This window comes from Numida meleagris, chromosome 6, assembly GCF_002078875.1.
Source record: "Numida meleagris isolate 19003 breed g44 Domestic line chromosome 6, NumMel1.0, whole genome shotgun sequence".
Lineage (NCBI taxonomy): Eukaryota > Metazoa > Chordata > Aves > Galliformes > Numididae > Numida > Numida meleagris.
In genome coordinates this window covers 10,218,225-10,239,166 of record NC_034414.1, presented here as the reverse complement: position 1 = coordinate 10,239,166, position 20,942 = coordinate 10,218,225, and the positions used below count along the sequence as shown (strand labels likewise).

At 47.3% G+C, this 20,942-nt stretch overlaps 1 protein-coding gene across 3 annotated transcripts in view; it reads right to left on the bottom strand.

Annotated features, from left to right (window-relative positions):
- Nucleotides 1-20,909, bottom strand: part of LMO1 (LIM domain only 1) — a 48,158-nt gene extending 27,249 nt beyond the window's left edge. Inside the window, exon 1 of one of the 3 annotated variants that reach the window (XM_021403318.1) lies at nucleotides 20,864-20,909. Coding sequence is in view for 1 of the 3 variants with exons in the window: in XM_021403316.1 (XP_021258991.1) it covers nucleotides 17,005-17,029 (25 nt within the window). In the remaining 2 variants the exon portion in view is untranslated. Of the gene's footprint in view, nucleotides 1-17,004; nucleotides 17,473-20,490; nucleotides 20,694-20,863 lie in introns of those variants that run through there. The other 2 variants (XM_021403319.1, XM_021403316.1) reach the window with 2 other exon arrangements.

Below are 20,942 nucleotides of genomic sequence, written 5' to 3'. Positions count from 1 at the left end.
CCATTAAGCTTTCCCAGTTGAAAGCCAAAGGAGAAGGAAGAGGAGGAGAGGAAGGTAAGAAAGCCAGCCTAAAAGGTAGCACTGCTTACCACAACCAGCCAAAGCTGATGCTGGCATGCTGAAGGCACAGCCAGGGGTGGTCAACAAACACCAAAGCCTGACGGCCTTTTGCAAAGGAACGGGTTTGGGGAGCTCCAGGACCAGGCGTGGTGCTGGGCTGCCAGGCAGGGAGGGAACCCAGTCCCAGAACCTACCCAACTCAGAAGGCGATCCCTAAGCCCCAGTGCCACCCTACAGCACTTTGCTTCAACGCTAACCCTAGCAGCATGGTCTAAACAGGACAAATTTAGCATCGTTCAGACAAAAGGCAGCCATTAAAGAAGGCAGCTGCAATTATTAAAATAGGTTAAAGAAAACGGGCACTGTGCGGATGAAGCTTTTGACCTCAGCGCGCAGCTCCCTCAAGAACACTTTGGCTTAATATATCTAAATTAAAAACCAAACATCAAATTTTAAAATGGCACCAAAAGACTGCTTTAAAAAACGCGATTAAAAAAGTGGGTCAAGGGTTGGAAATTAGTAATTACTACTACAATTAACCAAAATCAGACAGAGACACATAAATGGTGCATATTACTGCAGTTCACGTCAGAGAGGCAAATGTGAGCGGAGCACAGGAGAAAAAAGCTGCAAGTTGCAGAACCACTCGTATCATTAACCTCTGCTCGGCAGAGGACCCGCTCTTGGAAGTTTATATCGTTTGTTTCCAGAGAGAAGTGCTGCTGGTTACCTTGCTCAGCTACTAAACCATGCTCTTTGCTGGTCGCTCAATTCTTTGGAAACTGATATTTTTATTTTTCTTCCTGTCTAAGATCTCAGTGCATCTTCACGCTATTAGCAGTACATTTGCCCCTCACCTCCTATTTTAATAGTGCTGAAAAAGATGAGAAAGGGCAACTTCTGAACATCCCGCTATTGAGAAGAGGTCATTTGCCAAAAATGCCACCTGCCAGGGTCCATATTGTTTGAGCGCAAAAGCCCATTGAGAACTGCCAAGGACAGAACATAAAGGGTTTCTAAAACAGACGACTTAGCACTGGATGGAGACAGGGATACTCTGTATGCAACTATCATCCTTCAGATGGTTTCCCTTAGGTTTTTAGGGGCCAAAAGATAATTTAACAATTAACACTTTGTTCCCACTTCAATCTCAGAATGGCTCTTTGTGAGCTTCCTTGGTGAAACTTTGAAAGAGCACAGTGGGAAAGCACAGACTGACTACTGTTTTGAACTATAACCAAAATGAACTATTCTCTAGGTCCTCCCTTGAAGCTATCATCTACTTTAGGCTAGATGAGGAAAATCTAGGTTCAAATCTTATTCAGGCTTCAGTTTAATTTTGAGAGCTCAGAAGACTCCACAAATCATTTAAGTTAAAGTAATGAAAATAGGTGAACTTGAGAAGGTGGACAGGCACGAATGATCTCTTCCAAAATAGGGAAGAATCCATCTGTTCCCTTTTAAAGTGCATAAAAGTCTTTGCAGCAGTAATGAAAATTCAGGGATGTAAGTCATGGACATCATAGCAGTCTATTAGAGAGAGGAGTGGGGCTGTATTACAGAATACTGTGAGCAGCAGCGATTATATAAAAGGGATGCTGCAAAGGCAGCATAGCTAAGGGCAAGCCAAATGATTCAAGGACTCGGGAATCTCAGTTCTTCAAAAATGGAGGGAGAAATGAAGATTTCTATCTTTGAAGAGGCAGGATGAATGCAGAGCCACACGGAGGCCTGAAAGAAGCTGTGAAGATGGAGGTATTAAGCAGGACGTGTTTCCCAGGGCAGGAGGCAAATGGCTGCATGGCCGATGATGGGGATGCTGCCACAGCCAGCACAGAGGCAAAGGGAAGGAGGGCTCTGCCTCAGCACTCAGGCTGGCCTCCACTTTCCCTTCACCCCTCTTTGTTCTCACACATTGAAGCAGGCCCCCTGGCCACATGCTCTCAAGCAGGAGCGAGGCACAGACTCCATGCCTACCGCCACACACGAGGCAGGAGTCTTGCTTCCTACGCATACGTGCCATTTTCCTCCTCTTCCCCTCCTAGGCGACCACACTTCATCTCCTCCCATACACACACAAGACCCAGTTTACTTAAACATTTCCAGAAATACTTAGGTGTTTTATTGCAATCTCCCTGCTAATATTTTTACAACTTTGATGTCAACCCATCTTAGAATCAAAGAGCCATTAAGGTTGGAAAGACCACTGAGATCATCCAGTCCAATCATCAACCCATGCCTGGATCGCTCCAGACCATGTCCCTCAGCGCGATATCTGCCCTTTTCTTCAGCATTTCCAGGGATCTTCCAGTAGAGCGTATGTTTTACTTAGTTCACACATTCTTCCCAAATTGTTTATCTCCAGTTCAGAGAAAAAACCATAATACATACTACACAGAATAGTGAAGCCAATAAGGAAGAAAATGAAGATGATGTATATTAAATTGCCTCAGTGATACAGAAAGCCCTAGCCAGGTTAGCATTTGACACAGCGTAACACAGAATCTTACTTTCAAACTGGAAACAGCCAACACCCATGCTGATCTGCCCTTGGGTACAGTATTGAAGCAAGAATCACAAGAACTTACATCTTATTTGCAATTCAGCATGTAGTGTTCAGGCTTGAGATTTGAAGACCAGAACTGCACCCTCAGTACAGGCTACCAAAATGGTGCTATTTTGGGAAGCTTACTTGACTTTCACTGCCCTTCTCAACCTTTTTTTCAGATGCCTAATTCAAAATTCAAAAATTGGAATATAGTGATTGTTTCTTGCTATTCTGTATGCATACACTACCTTACACAGTATAGCACCGAATAAATATAAGTACAAATAGGGCCATGTCTTTTTATTTCTTTTATTATTATTTATTTATTTCCTCGATATGATGTCTTAGGAATTTCTACCAGGACACAGAAACCACCTTCAGTATTCACACTGTCAGTCAGCACCCACAGGATGTGCAAGACCTTTCCTTCACCAGGTAGGCATCCCTGTTAAAATCAAAAGTAAACACCTACATGGAAGGAGCTCTCAGAGAGCTTACAGGGAAATGCTGAGTAAACACAGCCCTGCTATGAGCACTGCTCCTTTAATGATGAACTCACTTGGACGCTCAAGTTGCCTTGAGCACTTGATCATGATATGCAGAGGAAGGAAAGTTCAGAATTAACAACTCCTCCCGCATTCCCATACAACTTCAAACAGTAATATGCACTTAACCGGCTTGTTTTAAAGATTTTGCTTTGATAAGCAAATTTTTAAACTAGTGTAATACCATTCTACGAGTATTAATTTAACTGAAACAAAATGAGACTTGTCACACTGTTCTCAGCTGGTACTGTTGACTAACTCACATGGCTGTCTTGTAGCAGAAACCAGCACAATAATGTTCATAACTGGCTTGCTCTTTAGGTCGAATGGAAACTCAAGCCAAGAAACACTGGTTTTCTTTGATTAAGCATCACTAACGAGTGCTCTTCAAAGAGTCACTGCTGTAAGTTTACAAGATAAATCAGAACACACCTTGAGAGAACCTGAGTACCCATCAGGATTTGGCAAAGGTTTTGCTGAGCTCAGGTTTTTGTCTGGGTCCTTGTTGGGTGCAGAGAGGCAGAACGAACCATCGCTTGAGACTCAGACATACAAAGCTTGCTCGGTGATCGGGAAGGAGCCAACCACCCCAAGCAGAAAGACAACCAGACGGAAATAAGCAAGCACTGAGCATCCATCCAGCGTAGCACAGGGGCTACTGCAACATGGCCACAGCTTCTCAGTTCAGTGCACTGTTTCATGTGAGAAAAAGTTTATAGTGACAAATACTGTCAAAGCATTTGGCACAAGAAGCAATCAGAAATTTGTTTACCATACAGAAAATGGACTCAGTGGTGTACAGTGAAACATACCATGGAGACCACAAGACAGCGGTTCCTCCAGCCTGGGAGAGGAGACAGGGGAAGAAGAGATGAGACCATCAGTCCCTGGTGTCGTTTTTCATGTCTTGCAGACAGAAAACTGTCTGACTTCATGGTTGGACACCTACAGGAGACATCAAAACTGTTCTCCCTTCTTCTGTCTTGGCCAGCACACAGTTGTTACTGCCTTCAGCCTGCTCAGGATCCTGCTGGGACACATTTTTCTTCTGAGAGTGACCACTGGCAAATTGCAACTCCGGACATAATGCAGCCACCACACCAGAACACTGCGCAGTAACTGCCCACAGGGAGCACAGGAATTGTGCTGGGCACAGTTAGAGCTGAGCAGTGCATTACTATAGCAGGGCCCCTCTGGCTGCTCTAACTCAGAGCTGTCAGCATTTCCAGCAGCTCTTTCTCCAGGAATTACTACAACAGTTCCAAAACAAAAACAATGGGCGAGAAAATAAAAAATGAAACAAAAAACACAGCAAGTCTTCAGGTTAGCCTAAGAACTCTGTCTACAGGTATGTCACTCCCACCATGAGATAACACTAGGAACAACCCCTACAAAATGCCCCCAGGGAAATTCAAGCCCTTTAATATTGATACTTGAGATTGTTCATGATGCTGATGTACCTTTGAAACAGCAACACAGGTGCAGGTGCTGTGACTTTATCAACAGAAAGGCCTTTAGCTTTCTGGGCATTGCAGGAAGCAAGACATCAGGACTCATTTCATCGGGCATGTTTTGTTGTCGTTGGTTGTTTTTTTCTCCATTCAAAAGAGCACTCCGCTGCTGTTTCTACTATGAGCAATTCCATCTGATTAAGGTCAAGCCTACAGGGTGGAGCGTGCATGGGGGATGAGGAGAAGAAAAGATTATATGAAACCTGGGAGCTGCACTTGGAGAAGAACAGCTGCACCAGTCTGCATCCCCAGTAAGCCACCACAGGAATTACATTTCTCTCCCACTCTCCCCTGTGCATTTAACTCAGGACCAAAGGGGTAGCATGCGTTCACCTTTGAGCTCCCATGTCACAGGCGACTATATTCATTCAGCTTTCCTATTTAACTAAATGGAGTTCACACATGCTGCAGTATAAAGTTACCTCTGCCCATTTGAAAGCAGTCCAATCAATGCTACACATAGAGAGAGGCATTTGAATCAGCCTTAAGTTAATTCTTAGTAGTCGAATCTGTGACAGCATGCTGACCCTTTCAAGTCAACTGGGAGCAGGCAATCTTTGCAGAAGATCCTCAGGCCTTTAATCAGATTCTCAGTGGGTTTTAAAGAGATACTGCAGCATCAGTTTGTAAACATCTCTCTAGTGAAAATAAAGATTACTTCTGACCTAGCCAATTACTCAGTCCCAGAAGATATATCCTACAGTTATAATTGAATGAACCATAGGGAAAGAAAATATATTTTAGGTAGGGGGTAGCAAACCCAAATCCCAACTTAGGATGCAGGCAGCACCATGTCCTGTGGAAAGATCAGGTAGAGAGAGAAATGCTTATAAAAAAAAGTCTATTAAATCACCTAGTCTGCTCTCCTTCCAAGGCAAGATTGCTCTCTTGAGTGCAGAGCCCTACTAAGATGAGTGCAAATTATCAGCTGAAGCTCTTCCTGAAAAGCAAGTGTGATGGGGACAGACCAAAGCACTATTTTGAGGAGACCCATAATATCAAATAAGGGTTTGCCACATCACGGAGAACCCCGGGAGAAATGTCAGCTCCTGAAACGTGGGAATACTGTAATCTGAGTCTGCCAGGAGAAAGAAAAGGCTGGAGAAAGAGCAGAGGACTTTTGCTCAGGCCGGAGATTGTCAGAGACATTAAGCAGTCTCTTGTTGCATTACTTTAAAACTGCATTTTAGCATTCGGAGCCATCGCACTCTATTGCAGAGAGATATAATTACTGGCTTCAAAAAAAAAAAAAAAAAAGTTCTTTATTCTGAAGCTATTACAGGGTAAGGTGTAACAGACATCACCCGGTGGGCCGTGAAGGCTCCAAGGGCCATTACAGCCTCACAGGTCAAGACCTGCGTGAAGGTTTTAAAGCTTGTGGATCACTGCTCACCGAGCAGCGTGGGCAACACCTGCGCAGCAACACACATGCAGGAAAGCCAGGAGAGACTTCTGCAACAGCAGCTGCTTATGGATTTTGACACTCGGATCAAGCCACATCAGATCACTGGGAAGTTCAGAACCTGCAGACGTGGCGTTTGCCACTGCTACTGAGAAGTTCACCTGTAAGCATGGGCTTTTTTTTTCCTTCTTCTTATTTTTGAAGGAAACATTGAGGAAGAGAATGTCCCTCTCCTCTCTCAGCTTTCCCATTGGGGCCCCCCTTTTATTTTACTTTCGCAGAGAACTAGAAATCCCAGCCAAGTGACAGGGTTTATAAAATTTTAACAGGAAAGAAAAAGGTATCCTCAGGCAGGATCTTATGTGCAGGCTTCCACCATAAATGAATGTTCAGGAAAATATGGGTTTTATATGGAAACACTGACAGAGCTTCATACGATGCGACATAAATGCCTCTGCATGGACCCAGGACCTGGAGGGACGAGCGAGTCCCACCTCCTGCAGCCAGAGGCTGTCACTCCACCTCATTCCCTAACCTGAGCTGCTCAGCTCCACGCTTCCACTGCTCTCCAGGGAGGGCTGACCTAAAGACCAAATTCTTTCTGAAGCCCAGAAGCTTTCTGGTTTCTAGTCTCAAAATATTCTCAGCCATTTACAACCGCTTATTGTAATGACAATAAAATCTCTGGGGAGCAAAAAGCCTCTTTTCCTTCCCACCCTGATGTTTCCCTTCCCAGTGACCTTGCACAGGGCAGAGCGGCCAGCCTCTGCTTTGCAGTTAGACCAGTCTAAGCACAGACCCCTCTCTCTTCAGGAGTACGCTCTCTTTTCCCACTCGCTTGCTGTCCTCAGCTGACCTGCAGCTTACCCCATACAGACAAGGTCTGCCTGGGCCCTCTCCAGCACTGACAGCCATCACCATCACAGAATCGCAGGGGTTGGAAGGGACCTCAACAGATCACCGAGTCCAACCCCCTGCTAAAGCAGGCACCCTACAGTAGGTCGCACAGGTAGGTGTCCAGATGGGTCCTGAATATCTCCATAGAAGGAGATTCCACCACTTTTCTGGGCAACCTGTTCCAGTGCTCCATCACCCTTACCATAACAAAGTTCTTCTGCATGTTAGAACAGAACTTCCCGTGTTCAAGTTTTAGGCCATTACTCCTAATCCTTTCACTACACACCACTGAGAAGAGCCTGGCCTCATCCATTTGCCTTCCACTTCCCTTCAGATATTTATAAACATTTATCAGATCCTCCCTCAGTCTTCTTTAACCCATGCTGAACAGACCCAGGTTACTCAGCCTTTCCTCATACAGGAGATGCCCCAGGTCCTTAATCATCTTTATGGCCCTCTGCTGGACTCCTTCTAGGAGGTTCCCGTCCTTTTTGAACTGGGGACCCCAGAACTGGACACAGTATTCTAAATGTGGCCTCACCAGGGCAGAGTAGAGGGGGAGGATCACCTCCCTCCACCTGCCAGCAGTTCCTCCTTCACTCCATGCTGAGATTGCCCTTCCTCTTCCCTAGCTACCTCACCCCACTGCCTTCTGAGGTCAACCAGCAACAGGGTTTCACACCTCACTGCCACCCCCAGGCACTTCCAGCTGATGGCAATTCCTGCCTGTAGCTGCCCAGTGGTCCCAGCTGAGGTCAGTCAGGGCTCCCTGACTCCATTTCTCCCTCTCGAGCGCTTCTCACAGGAATGAAACCAATGGGCATCCAAACAGGGCTGATTCCCACCAGTCCCCTGCACCGCAAAACCCTTTGGTGGCGTTTTCATGAGGATGGGGAATGTTCTCAGCACTTTCCCCCTTACTGACAGGCAAATGGGATGGGCTCTGTCTGACAGCGGAACTCATGGCCTTGGTTTTAGCTTCTCAACTGCCACTTCTTGAAAAAGAAACACAGTCGCATCTCGTACAGGCTGTCATTCCTTAAAGCGGCCCCAACCCCAGAGCAGCTCTCTGTAGGGAGGTAGCATGGAGCTGAGCGGCTCGTTACTTTTTGTCCACTGCCGTCTATGTGCACACACGTCTGCCCACCCAAGTTTTGCTCTCACGGAACCTGACGCTCCTCAGCCGTGCAGGCAAGGAGGGCAGCGAGGAGAGGCACCGCCTCGCCAGGGAGGATTAAAATAGAAGAGGTGCGCAGGGTGGAAGCACCATTACGCGTTATTAAAGCATCAGAGGTTTAAGCCCCGTGTTGGTTCAGTCGTAAGTTACCAACTAGCGCCGATGGCAGACATAAAGCTTCCCTTAAATTATTAAGCATAAAACAGCAGACTGTAATATTTTGCTAAACCAAAGTACAGACACAGACAAAGATGTCATTTCAATATTTGAAACCAGCAAGTTTAATTTAAAATAAGAGCAAACCAATAAGCTCAGAAAATAGCAATGTGTGAGAGGAAAATTACACTGCTAGAGAAAAAAGTGGAAGGACTTAAGAAATTTATAAAAGTAATCTCCAAGTGGAAATTAGAAATCAACCCCTAGAAACAGAATAACACAAAAGAAATATTACTGTCCACTTTCTAAATCAATATAACACCGCTACACGACAGAATTACCATGGTAACTCAAGTAAAAAGAATAAAGCAATTCTTATTATTTCAAAATAAAATCACAGCCTGAAGCCCAGCTTTTATTACAACTGCTGATAGATCGCTGGCTTGTATTTATCTGAAATATTGCTTTTCAATCAGCTATTTTATGAATGTACAAATTTCACTGAGCAGCCCACTTAGACTGAATGCCTAAAAGCCCCCAAAAAGACCAGTCGATGGATCGATTGTACGCACGCACGCGGTTTTTTTTTAAGGGAGCCTTATTATGCGGGCCTGGGTGTTTTATTTGATCCAAATTAAAGAGAGATAAGGGAATGAGAGAGACTGACTCAAAACCTTGTTCAGTCTGAGCTCCCTACATTCCAGCTTAGGTTCCCTGGAAAAACACAACGGGGAGAAGGGGAACGGCAGCGCCCAGACCTCCCGCCTCGTGCGCACCGACACGCTCCCTCCGGTCAAAGCAACACAGAAAACACCGCCTAAACGCAGAGGTGCTCAAGGGCGTTTGGCCTGGGACAGCTTGCGGAGAAACAAAGCTGTGATCCCATTCAGCTCAACCTACAAGAACGCACTGCCTCTCTGCATAATGTGGCCCTCTGCCATCCACTGCCAACGGGCTCTAAAAGCAACGGTGGAAACAATGTGTGCTTAATCTGAGCGTGGCCTGCAGAGAGGTCACACACTCAAATATCCTGTTTTCTGTGGTATCTGGTTGTATTTTAAAACACTCTAGGTAGAGACTTCAAACCAGCTGAGGTCACACACAATCAAACGGAGATTAGGAAAGGGAAGGAGCTGGGAGAGCGAAGGGGAGCCTCGTCTGACACGCTGCAATAGGACACCCTGAACCGCACCGAGAAACTCTTTGGAAGAAAATCAGCGGAAGCAGCAAGCTTCTGGGGCGGCTACGGAGTTTTTATTCTAATAAAGCCTTGCCCCAGGAGAGGGAAAGGGAATCTTGAAAGATGGAGACAGGATTTTACATGTGCTAAAAGCATCGGCGTGACACTTTTTGGGAAAGAAAGAGGGAAAAATACCTTCGTTGTTATACATGACAAAATTGCAACTAAATGCTTGCTTTGATCCCAGCGCATAAAGGGTGAAGCTTTTAGGCAAGGAGCGGCAGGTGATCTCAGCTCTTCTGCAAGTCCTAATGCTCCTAAAAGCCACTCTTCCAGTTTCTGTAATTGGGCATCAGTAGTTAATGTAGTATTGACTGCATTACATGCTCCTGTGCATCCTCTCACTAATGCCAATTGCATCACCTTGTACATTTACCATATTGCTTAGCCAATAGCTGTTAAAAGCAATCCAAATCATGAATCATATAGGAAACTTTTAGCAAGACACGACATCCAAAGGAGACAATTTACAGTTGAGTTAATCTGGGTACATTAGCGAGACATGGATTCAGGAAGACAGACCAATTTATGTTACTTTAGTTTTACCCTTTATTGCTTTGTATAGGCAAATGAATGGAAGGGCACGGCGTAAAAACAGATATAAAGGAGTTCTTTTCAAAACAGATCTCCATCCTGTGCAGACAGGTCAAAGGGTTTGAGACTGATGCTTGGTTTGGGCTTTCATAACCATAACAGGGTACTTACAGAAATCATTTTCTACAAAGGAGGATAAAGACAAACATATAATGGATTCTGAATAATGCTCGATACCCACCCCCACGGCAAGCACAGCAGGCAGAACCCAAGTTGCTCAACGTTCTCCACGGCACGGCCTATCCACGAGTCACCAGCTGCTGAGCGTGCCAGGGAGGGGCTGCACACAGTGTCCCAAGCAGCAGGTCATGGCAGCCCTCCACCTCCTGCACGGAAAGTAACGCCCTGCCCTACCACTGACTTGAAAAGATTATGTCCTTTAGAAATGTACACCCATCTCTCCGGAACAGCAGGGAACGACACGAGCATCACAGAGATGTTGGTTAACTCACGTCAGCGCTAGGTAGAGCCAACCAGGAAACAAATCAGGAGCACGCACCCTCTGACAAAGCACCTTTTGCAGAACAATTTCACACTGGTTGCTTGACCAAAAGATGCATAGCAAATTGACATCGCTCCTTGCTGCTCTTCTGATCAAGCTCAGCAGCAGAAAGTGAGGAGACGGGAGGAAAGGATGGCAGGAGCGTGCTGCTGCTGCCTCTCCTGGGGCAGGGAGTGATGCGCAGTGCTTTTGGAGGAGGAATGGAATGAACAGAGGGGTAAAGGGGATCTAGGGGAAGCAATCAGCCAAGAACCTCACAAAAGAAAAACTGAATTGCACTCTTACATACTGGATTCCAAAACACCGGAAACTCTGCTGCTTTACGTCTGGTCTGAAAAAGATCATGATTCTCCTTTGAAAAGCTTCCAGAAGTCCCCCTGAAAGACTTGCACATGCAGGGAAAATGCCAAAACAAAACATTTTCACTAGCTGATCAATTTAAACAGCTGTGGTAAAGCTGCAGCCACTGGCACCATCATTAACAATTTAAAGCATGGCTGCTTTTGTCTTCCTTCCCAGTTACATTCTCATTATGCCTTTTTATTTATTAGAAACACAGTCCTCCAGAATACATTTCTGTATCTCAGATCCATAATAAAATGAGTAGGAACATCCCTGGCTTCCACTCAAATGGATGTTTACATTGGCGAGAGGGTTAATTGTTTAATTCTGGTCCAAGTTCTCTGCAGTTCAGTCATGAATATGCAACAGTCATCCACTTTTTCTTTAAGAAAAAACATAACTGTCAAAATCAATAGTTTAAAAAGAAGGCAAACATTACTTTCACCGCCCAAATCACCCTTTCAGAGCTCGATTAGCATGCAAGGAACTCTGAACGCTGGAAAAAAAAAAGAACTCAAATATTCAACGAAATTTAAAAGCCCTCTAAATTTGGACAACAGCCTCCATTATCTGCTTTGATGTGCAGTGTGTGAAGAAACTAGTTTGCGAGAACATTCACTGGAAAGGAGAGCCGAGCATCTGCTTGCACAGATAGCACCCAACATCACTCCTGGAAACTTAGGCTCGGGAGTCGTCCTGTTGGAGAACAGAGAAAACATACACACACACGCTTACACACCCAGAATTAAAAACAGTAGCTGCAGTGAATTGATCTCAGACCATCCACAGGTTTAATTATGTTAATCTAATAGTGAGCAACTTTCATTTTAAGTCGCCCTTCCGTCCGCCCCCAAGTCTTCAGTGAATAGGCTCTACATTCACTGAATAAATCATTCCCTGGCAACAGTTACGCACATTACTGAAGTTGGGGGCAGCGACTCCTATACGGCTTAAAACAATGTCTATGTATTCTAAATGATGACAGTTCTGCCCAATTTTAAAAAGATATAGACCCATTAGAGTTTTATAGTTCAGCATTTAGCAGCATCTGCAGCGCCTTTTTTATTCTTCCATCTCAACGCTTAATGCTTGATACCATTATTCTGATTCCGAATTGATTTCAAGTAAAACACCTTATTTGCCATAAACTTTCATGTTCTTTACCTAAGTAAGACTTCTCACAGATGCAATTGGTCATAGTGCTGTAAGAACAGTTTGCCTTTAGCAGGAACAGAACAGTTCGTGCCAATGACAGGGAAGCAAAACTTGGAGCAGCAAGCACATTTGTGGATAAAATTAAACTATATCCGAACAAAAAGCCTGAAAACCTCAAGAAAGCCTCCAAATGAAATCAATTAATCCTCCAACCATGATAAATTTCTTAACCATTTAAGAAACATATCTCAGACACTGCTGTGACCCTTTATCACCAGACCTAATGGATTACTTTATTAATAATGCACTGCTCTTAAAAGGAATTTTTCCAAAGATTCCACCATAAGAGAGTATTTTCAGGATGGCTATGACAAACAGGCTGACACGTTCATGTTGTATCTATTAAAGATAATAAAATTTAACACCAACTCCAAAGAAGACAAATTACTTTCTGCTGCCAGGGTATCAAGCATCCTTTCTACTATATTAAACCAAAATTATAGTGCTACTAATTTCCAAGAATCAGCTTCTTCTGCCATATTACCCAGGCTGAAAAACATTCATACGCTGTTTTAGCACGTACGTCAACCAGACAACCAGCATGTCTCACCGGCATCTGGGAATGAAGAATGATGATCCCCTATAAAGATGCCTACCCTGATCTTTCAGCTATCTCATCGAGGCAGATACTAAAATATTTGATTGCCTGGCAGCAATACACCTACGCGGAGCAGCGTGCTCCTATTAGGACTGCTAACTCCTTTCACCCATCTTCTTCTCATAGGAAGAGTAACTAGTTTTCATTAAATAGAGATCTAGGTTTTCAGTGCTCCAACTACAGTACCTTTCATTTCCTGAAAAGGTTTAAGCAATTCACTGTCTCACAGTTGCTTATGCCTCTGTATGTCACGTTCAAGTGCAGAGGGCCCCTGGGGAAGGCTACCTTGACTACCTCCAGCTCCCCCCTTGATCATGTTTGGAGAAGCATTCACAATTTCTCTTCCCCCTTAGTCCTTTCTGGAAACCAAGTCTCACGTGGTTCACCCTGCTGCCAAGTGTGCTCTGGTCTTCTTCAGATTCCTGCTTTTACAACCTTCTGTTGTTTCTTCGTAAATATATGAATCTACTGCTGTGCATTTTAATCACAAAACTAGACAGACCAAACCTCTGAAATTACACCAAGACCACATGTGCCAAGATCGCTGCCTCAGCAAATCATGGGGTAACCCAACTAAACGGGGAAATACAGGGTCTTCAGTGACCTGCATCAACCATTCTTCAAATAAGCCGGTCCCTGGGAAGGTCCACAGTATTTCTTTATAAATGGGAAGCTAGACAATGATGGACCACAGAGAACATCTTAGACAAGTGCAGAAGACAGAAACACAAAACCAGCTGGGAGTATTTGACAACAGAAAAACTGAATTCCATCTTACGGGAGGGAAAACACAGCCACACTGCCACTTCTCCTCCTCTCTCTTTGCATGATTCTTCAGTAGGTAGGTGTGAGAAAGGTGCTTTAAAGAGAAAACAAAAAATACCAGCTGCACATAGAACTCTCTGTCAAATGCAGTGCTATTTTCAAGAGGCTTCTGGGCAACCAGTACTTGCCTTCCTTTTGCACATGTAATGATCGTTACCAACAGAAGCAAATCTCCAGGGCCTGTCTGGCTGGTGGCAGGTCTCCCTCCATGCCCACCTGTCCATGTGCACGCACACAAAGCTGGCCGTGGGCACGCTCCCGAGGCCAGCCCACAGCCCTGCTCCTTGGCTAGGGCACTGTGTTCTTTCACCGCACTCGTGGCCTGCCATTACACAATCAATTTGACTGCTTTTCTAACTTCAAAATGCTGCTTTTCTTTCCTCCTGAGCAGGGTGAGATGGGCTCTTACGCAACAGGGAACCCAACTGCTGCTACTAATCCAGCTTCAAATTACCTAACATTCACTGCCCTAAATACCTCCCATCAACCTAGGGAGGTTCTCCAACCCCGGACCACTCCACCACTGGGCATTCATATTTTTCTTTTAATTTTTAAAGAGCTACGGATTTTATATATTTTTTATTTTTTTTAATAAAAACTAAGGTTTGTGTACTGGCATACGTCCCTTCCAATGTCGTTTACTCTTGTAGTCTATTTAATCAGAGTTCTACTTTAAAACACAAAGGACCCATGATTTGGGGTGCTAACATCTATGCAAGCACTGGGACAAATGCGCAGCTGATCAGAGCTTTTACAAGTGCACACAGAGTCAATAATTTGGTTCAAGGATACGATGTCTAGTTAACACAGTACAAGTTAGCTAAAAGGAAACTTTCACCCTCCCCACACATAACAAAGAACCGTGATTTCTATTAGTGCGTTTCATACCATACATGCTGATTACCAGGCTGTGCTTCATTGTTAGCAGAGATTACAGCTGGGATAAGCTGCAGCTTTTTCCTAATTGCTATTATGATGACTGAATTTTTGTTTTGTGTCAAGCATTATTCACACATTATACTCAAAAATTTGATCCCTCCACGACGCATTATTGATTCCATGCAGGCAATCACACTGCCGCCAATGTGAAGAATTAATTTGGGCTATTCTACTTGATTTGCATTGCTCCATCATAGCAGAACACAACTCTATAGGGAAACACAAATTGAAAAGGAAGATTTAACAAAATATGGAAAACGCCGCCATCCTTTAAAAGAGATGAGCCCTAAGAAGGGGGAAAAAAAGCAAAAAAAAAAAAAAAGAAAAGAAAAAAAAGCCAAGCTCAGCACAACACGTGTGGTCCAGTAAGAAATAAGGTCAGCCAGCCAAATTCATCTTAGTCAGAGGAAGGTTACAAGAGTAGCCTTACGCCTCCAATAAAGTAAACTAGCTTGCTTCAACTTGTATTGCCAAAGAAAACAACCGAACACCTCTGAGAGCGACACTGCTTCAAAGCCTTTGAAACCCTGTTAGCTCCATTTGTTTTCCCAGCATAAGCAATGCTCAACCACTTAGCATGTCTTTTATCCGCAGTCCAGTCAACTGCAAAGCTGATCTAGAAGATGTGTAACAGATGCTTCACATCCACCCCTTTTTTTCAAAGTTCTCCTGTGTTAACAAAGAGACTTACGAGATCTGAATAGAAATTAAGACAGGGATTTTACGTGTTTTCACCTGAAGATTACTTCACTGTTTTAGGATGCCGACTTCATTAGAGCAGAATCACTTCAGAAGGGCAAGAGAACTTACGTGTGGGCGCCGAGCCCCACACTGGTCTACACTGAGTCAACATTTGATCAGAATCTGCTTAAAGAGGACACTGACAATGATGCATTTCTGCTTGGTCACAAACGTTGAGTGCGTAATGTCCAAGCCCATTTACATTGTGTCCATTGTCCAAAGCACTTCACATCCGAATGAGAAAAATCCACACTCCATCCCAAAAACAAGACTCAAATTCTATGCACGTCAGTACACGGAATCATTTCAGAAATCAAAGGTGGCATGAGATGAAGGACCTCTAAATGCTAGATGCAAAGCACAGTATTCCCCCATAGTATTTCTTGAGGCACCGTGTGGGGAAAGAGAGGAGCTTCAGTCCAAGATTGGTTAAAAGTGAGCGTGCTACCATTATGGTCAAGTCTTCTTGATTGTGGTCCAGTACAGTATTAATTTGGTTTTGAAACACCAGAAAATAGATGGGTGTTGGGGAATAAAAATTATATTGCTCCAACCTATCAACAGGGAAGCTTTCAGCACTGTTCACAATGCACGATTACCACACAGGAAAGCAAGAAGCTTTGAATTGCAAGTTATTTTCCTCAAATATATATATTTTTTAAAGTAACACATATATTTGAGTAACATCCACCCTACTGCCAGAACGTTCCATTGTCTCCAAGCACTTTGGGTCCCTGTGAAAAGCTGCTTCCTGCCTACAGCCTGTAAGCGTTCGCTATTTTCTCCTACTTCCAAATGCCGATTAGTTTTATTTTCTAATCATGGAAAGAGAATTCTATAAAAATAAAAAGCAGAGAATCCAGCAACAGAGCCATCGCACAGCCCCTCACCCGCTTACGAAGGTGAAATGGAGCACTGAGATGATGGCTACAGCGGTGTGCTGGGCGTTACGACGCAGCTCTTGCCTTCGCTACACAAAGCGCCAAGGCAAGCAGCAGTGCCAGCGTGGGAAGTCCATTGGGATGGCTACGGAAGGCTTCCTGTGTTTCAATCTTTCTTTGCTCGCATCGTGCAAGTTATAAGGGAAGTCCCGAGCTGCAACACAGCAGAACCTCATGGAGAAGTTGTGATCGGACTTACTGCATCCATCCAGGCACAGCTGGTGAGCAGGCAGTCAGGTTCAGTACCACCGAGCACAGCCTGCCAGCATCAGCGCACAGCCCTCGGCCATCCACAGCAAGGGCTGCTCCTAAACGAGCGAGTGTTTGCAAAGTCCTAAAATAAGTCAGGTCTACTTCCGCTTCATTCATTCAACCACCTCCCAGCAAAGCTCCATTTAGAGCGGGGAGTGCGTCCTCAGAATAAGGCACCGCTTTTCTGCCGGAGCAGCTTATTAGCTTATCATCAGCACGGTTAGAGCTACGGAGAAAAGCTGCGAGAAATAGATATTAAAGGCATACATTAAGGAGACCCAAATGACATGCAGCGGGAAGGAAAACATCTCAACATTAGGTTTACAATGAGAGCTGTTAAAATAAACGGGCTAAAATGGATGTATTAGAGTGAGTTGTAGGAAGAAAAATCTTAACAGACGTAACAATAAAAATAAGAATTAAGCTCCTCCGGCACACAGAGCGCGGGGTAAACCCTCAGGTCGCGCCGAGAGGAGATGACACGCGAGGGCACGCAGTTCCCGGCCGCGTCCCACCTACCGTCGTCCTGCTCCAGCACCATCATCGCGGGGCTCCGCTCGGGCAGCGCGCACCTCCGGAGCGGGGGAGCCGCGACCGCGCGTCCTCGTGCGGCGCGGGGCTCGAACTGCCGTCCGTCCGGCGCTAAACCCAGATCGCGCTCCGGCAGAGCGGCGCTCAGGGGTTAAAGCGCTCCGCGGGTACAACTGCGGGCTCACCTACTTCTGCGCCGCAGAACTGCGAGGAACTAAAACTGCAATTTAGAAAGAAGGGCGATCGGAGCGGCTCCTTTGGTTCTCACCTCCTCAAAGGCTCAATTTACACCGCGTAATCTATTTTAATGTAACTGCCGGTCGTGGCTCATAACCCCTGCCGCCGCGACGACCCGGCTCTCAGCCTTACGAAGCGTTTCCCTTCGGCTTCGCGCCGAACGCGGTGCCCGTCGCCGCGGCAGGCCGGCCCGCAGCCCCGAGCGCAGCGGGGAGGGAAGGCGCCCGCCCCCGGCGGCGGGATGCGGCGCGGCAGCGCCCCCTGCAGGACGCACCGCGCGCCTCGGCCCGGCCCGGCCCGGCGCCTCCCGGGGAGCGGCCCGCGAGGCTCGGTGCCGCCGCTCCCTCGGGCAGAGCGGGGGGCACGGGCACGTCGGCCGGCGAGAGGAGGCGGTACGCGGTGGCAGCCTGCTGCTCGCAACTCTCTCGCTCCGGGGACCGCAGCTTCGCTTTTGCTAGGGCGCTATTACAGTGAATGTATCCGCTCGGTCCCTACAGGTCCGCCCCACCTGTCAGAGATGCCATCGACGACCGAATGTGAAGCAACAAGTGCGGGCCCTGCGCTTCTCAGCCCCAGCGCACACAGCAGCCGTCACCCCGACCGCGCTCGCGCAACTGCGGGGTCAGGAGCTCCGCTGCCACCAGCCGCACCACCTCGGTCAGCTTTTCATCTCAGAAAGCCTTCATTCCTATTTTAACGTCCTCCCCTTCGCAACCCGTACAACGCGCTCCAGTCAGCAGGCTCAGGTTGCGTATCCCCAGTGCTATTGCTAGTTAGATCCCTAATCCCCAGCTGAAGTGGCATTTCCTTCCCCTTCATTCCAAAGGCTTGATCCCAACAATCCTTGAACGCAGCTGATGTAAACGCACCCTTTCTGCACCCAACCGATCCCATCCAGGTCTGGGAACAGATCCTGCCTCCTGGTGATACCGGCATGTATTTTGGCACGGGAGTGCAACCACCACCACCAAGCCCTGTAAGAAGTACCACAGCCCAAAAAGGGGGAGAGTTTACTCAAAGATTAAGGCTAATAGTTGAAAGCATCGGGCACGAGCTAACAAGAATGTGGGCTGTTCTATATTTGGAGTGTTTTAATGCTTCTAATGTCACTACCAGCCTCCATCAGTGAACCGTGAGCTCCAAAGACGTTCCATCGCTGTCCACACACATTTCAATCCCATCGCCTTCAAAAAGGACGCGCTTGTCCTAAAACACATAGCACATTGATAATTACACTATTGGGGAATTGCAAAAAAAAAAAAAAAAAAAGGCAGTTTTCTGATAAAAATAAAGTTAGCCACTGCCTACTGCAGCTGACTTCTGTGGCAGAGCGAACTGGCAGGCGGAATGCAGATAGCGGTACGCCGAAGCGCTGCAGATCTCTTATGTGTCAGTCCCTCACTGCTTCATAAGATCGCAGAAGCTGCATTACTCTCTTTGAAAATGGGCATTTTTAAGAGCTTTCTCTGCTTACTCACTTAACGCACCAACAATAAAAAAGTTTTCTAACCCCCAACGCACTTGTGCCGCAATTAAAATCAACTACAATTAACACAATCTGTCGGAATTAATCACGATGCCTCATGTCAGTTTACTTTTTTAAGCAGAAATCTGGGCTTTGCAATCAAAACATTTATGTATTTGAGAAGTATCTTAACTCTCATTATCCTGAGATCCCCGAACGTGCCGCGTGCTGCGTAGGCTGACTTGCCCACAGCAAACCCAGCAGCAATGTACGCGGGGGAACCGACTGCAACGCCAACCTAGAGGAAGTTTTTTTGCTCTTCACCTTTCTCTTCTTTCCCCATCTCTCTCCTCTCAGCTCTTATTTCGGGATGGTACTTGCCAAATGGTAAGGCTGTATTTTCTAACATCGACTCGTGCCGTATCAGTCAGGTTACATCGTGTCACTTCAAACACACGGAACGACATTACCTCCCTGACACAACTTGACACGATGCCACGACACGTCAGGTCCAAAACATTATTATTGCTGTTATTTTTTCTGCCCCTTCATCCTCAGTGATAACTGGGAAGATCACAGCAAGGTGTTAGTGCCTCTGTTGCCTCTCTCGGCACCAAGGAAAGCTTTCACTCTCAAAGCTGTACAGCAGCTGTCAGACCCCACGGGTGATGTGGGTGTCACACCAGGGCTTGCAGAGCCCCAAAAGCGCTGCTACAATGGGACCGAGAGGCTGGGCAAGTGGGCAGCTGCCTCTGAGCCCCTGCACAGGTTGCCACACAGCCCTGGGAGTGCAGTGTGCTGCAGACCATGCCAACCAGGCGGCCAGCATCCTCGTGATGCACCAGCGTGGTGGGGAAACCATCTCTGATAGCCTGCCCTCTCCACCGAGCAACAGCTGTGAACCCCACCTTGCAGGCAAGGACCACAAAAGAAACATTCCCCAAAACCCCATACGGCAAACCCTCCTCAAACCGTGGGGAGGACTGGATGCTGGCCACAGAAGCACGATTTTTAGGTGGCAGAAATCAGACTGGCCTCTGACAAGATATAGAGCCAGTTACCGGAGCAAAGCAGACCCACTTTTAACACTCACAGACGGGCACGTGGAGCCCGTTTGAATCGAGCAGCAATAAATGCGTAACGGTAAAATGAGCTCTTCATAAAGAGTTTCTTCTCTCCACCCCATCTCCCGCCCCTGTTTCCCCAGCACTTTTAGAAGTGAGTGTGCTTTCTCCTGGAGCACAACTGCCTGGCCAACAGCATGTTGGCGCGTTCCTGGCTGCAGCTGCCCCGCATCCGTCCCTTCCGGGGTTTGCTGCCCGCTGCACTCCCTTCGGGCACACCCAGCACTCATTTAATCTAGCTCTGCCACCGTTATTCCCTTCTATGCAGCCACTCGCGAGGACTCCTGCAAGGAGGCTGCTGAGAACTGTCTGGATATCAGCGGACCCGGTTTCGTCTCCTCACAGCGCCAACCCCGAGCTCCTCGTGTTTAACGAGTGCGTCTGCGACGCTTGGACAAACCCAGAGCCCCGTTAGGAGCCCCTGCAGGGCTCCCCGCTCCCTGCAGCCCACCTGTGCTCCATCGCCCCGCTCACTGGTACGGTCAGGGGACAGCGACGGATGAGAGCCTTTCCCCTCCCACCCCGTGCAACATCCGAGCAAAACTTGCACAGCTCCGTTCTGAGCAGGGCCACCCCCGAGAGGCAAGCCCCGCTCCCCAGCCGCAAGGAATTACCCTGGCCGTCCTCCTGGCCGCTTCCCCCTTTTACCTTCGCGCCCGGGGCGGCGGGACGAGAGGGTCCTTCGGCGTTCTCCCGGGCCGGGGAAGTTCACTCCCTCTTCTGCGCCACGCACGCGTTCGGCTGCAGCACCGCAGCCTCCCGAGCGGCGCTCCGCCCGCGTACTCGGAGGGCTCCGAGGGGCGGCTGCAGCGGCTCCCGGGGCCGGGCGGCGAGGGCCGCCGCTCAGGAAGGGCTCGAGCCCCGCGCCCGCTCCCCGGTTGCCGGCGGCTTCGCCGCGGGCGGGCTCGCACCTCCCCGGGGTAGGGGCTCCACGTCCAAAGGAGAGCGGAGAACAGGGCAGAGGGAAACCCGCGGGGGAACCGCGCAGGAAGGCGCTCCCTCCCGCCCGCCTCGTACTCACTTTTGCCGAGTTGGAGCCCCGCACCCGGCGCCCGGCCGCTCCCCGGCCACGGGGAGCGCGGGCGGACGCGGGGCACGCC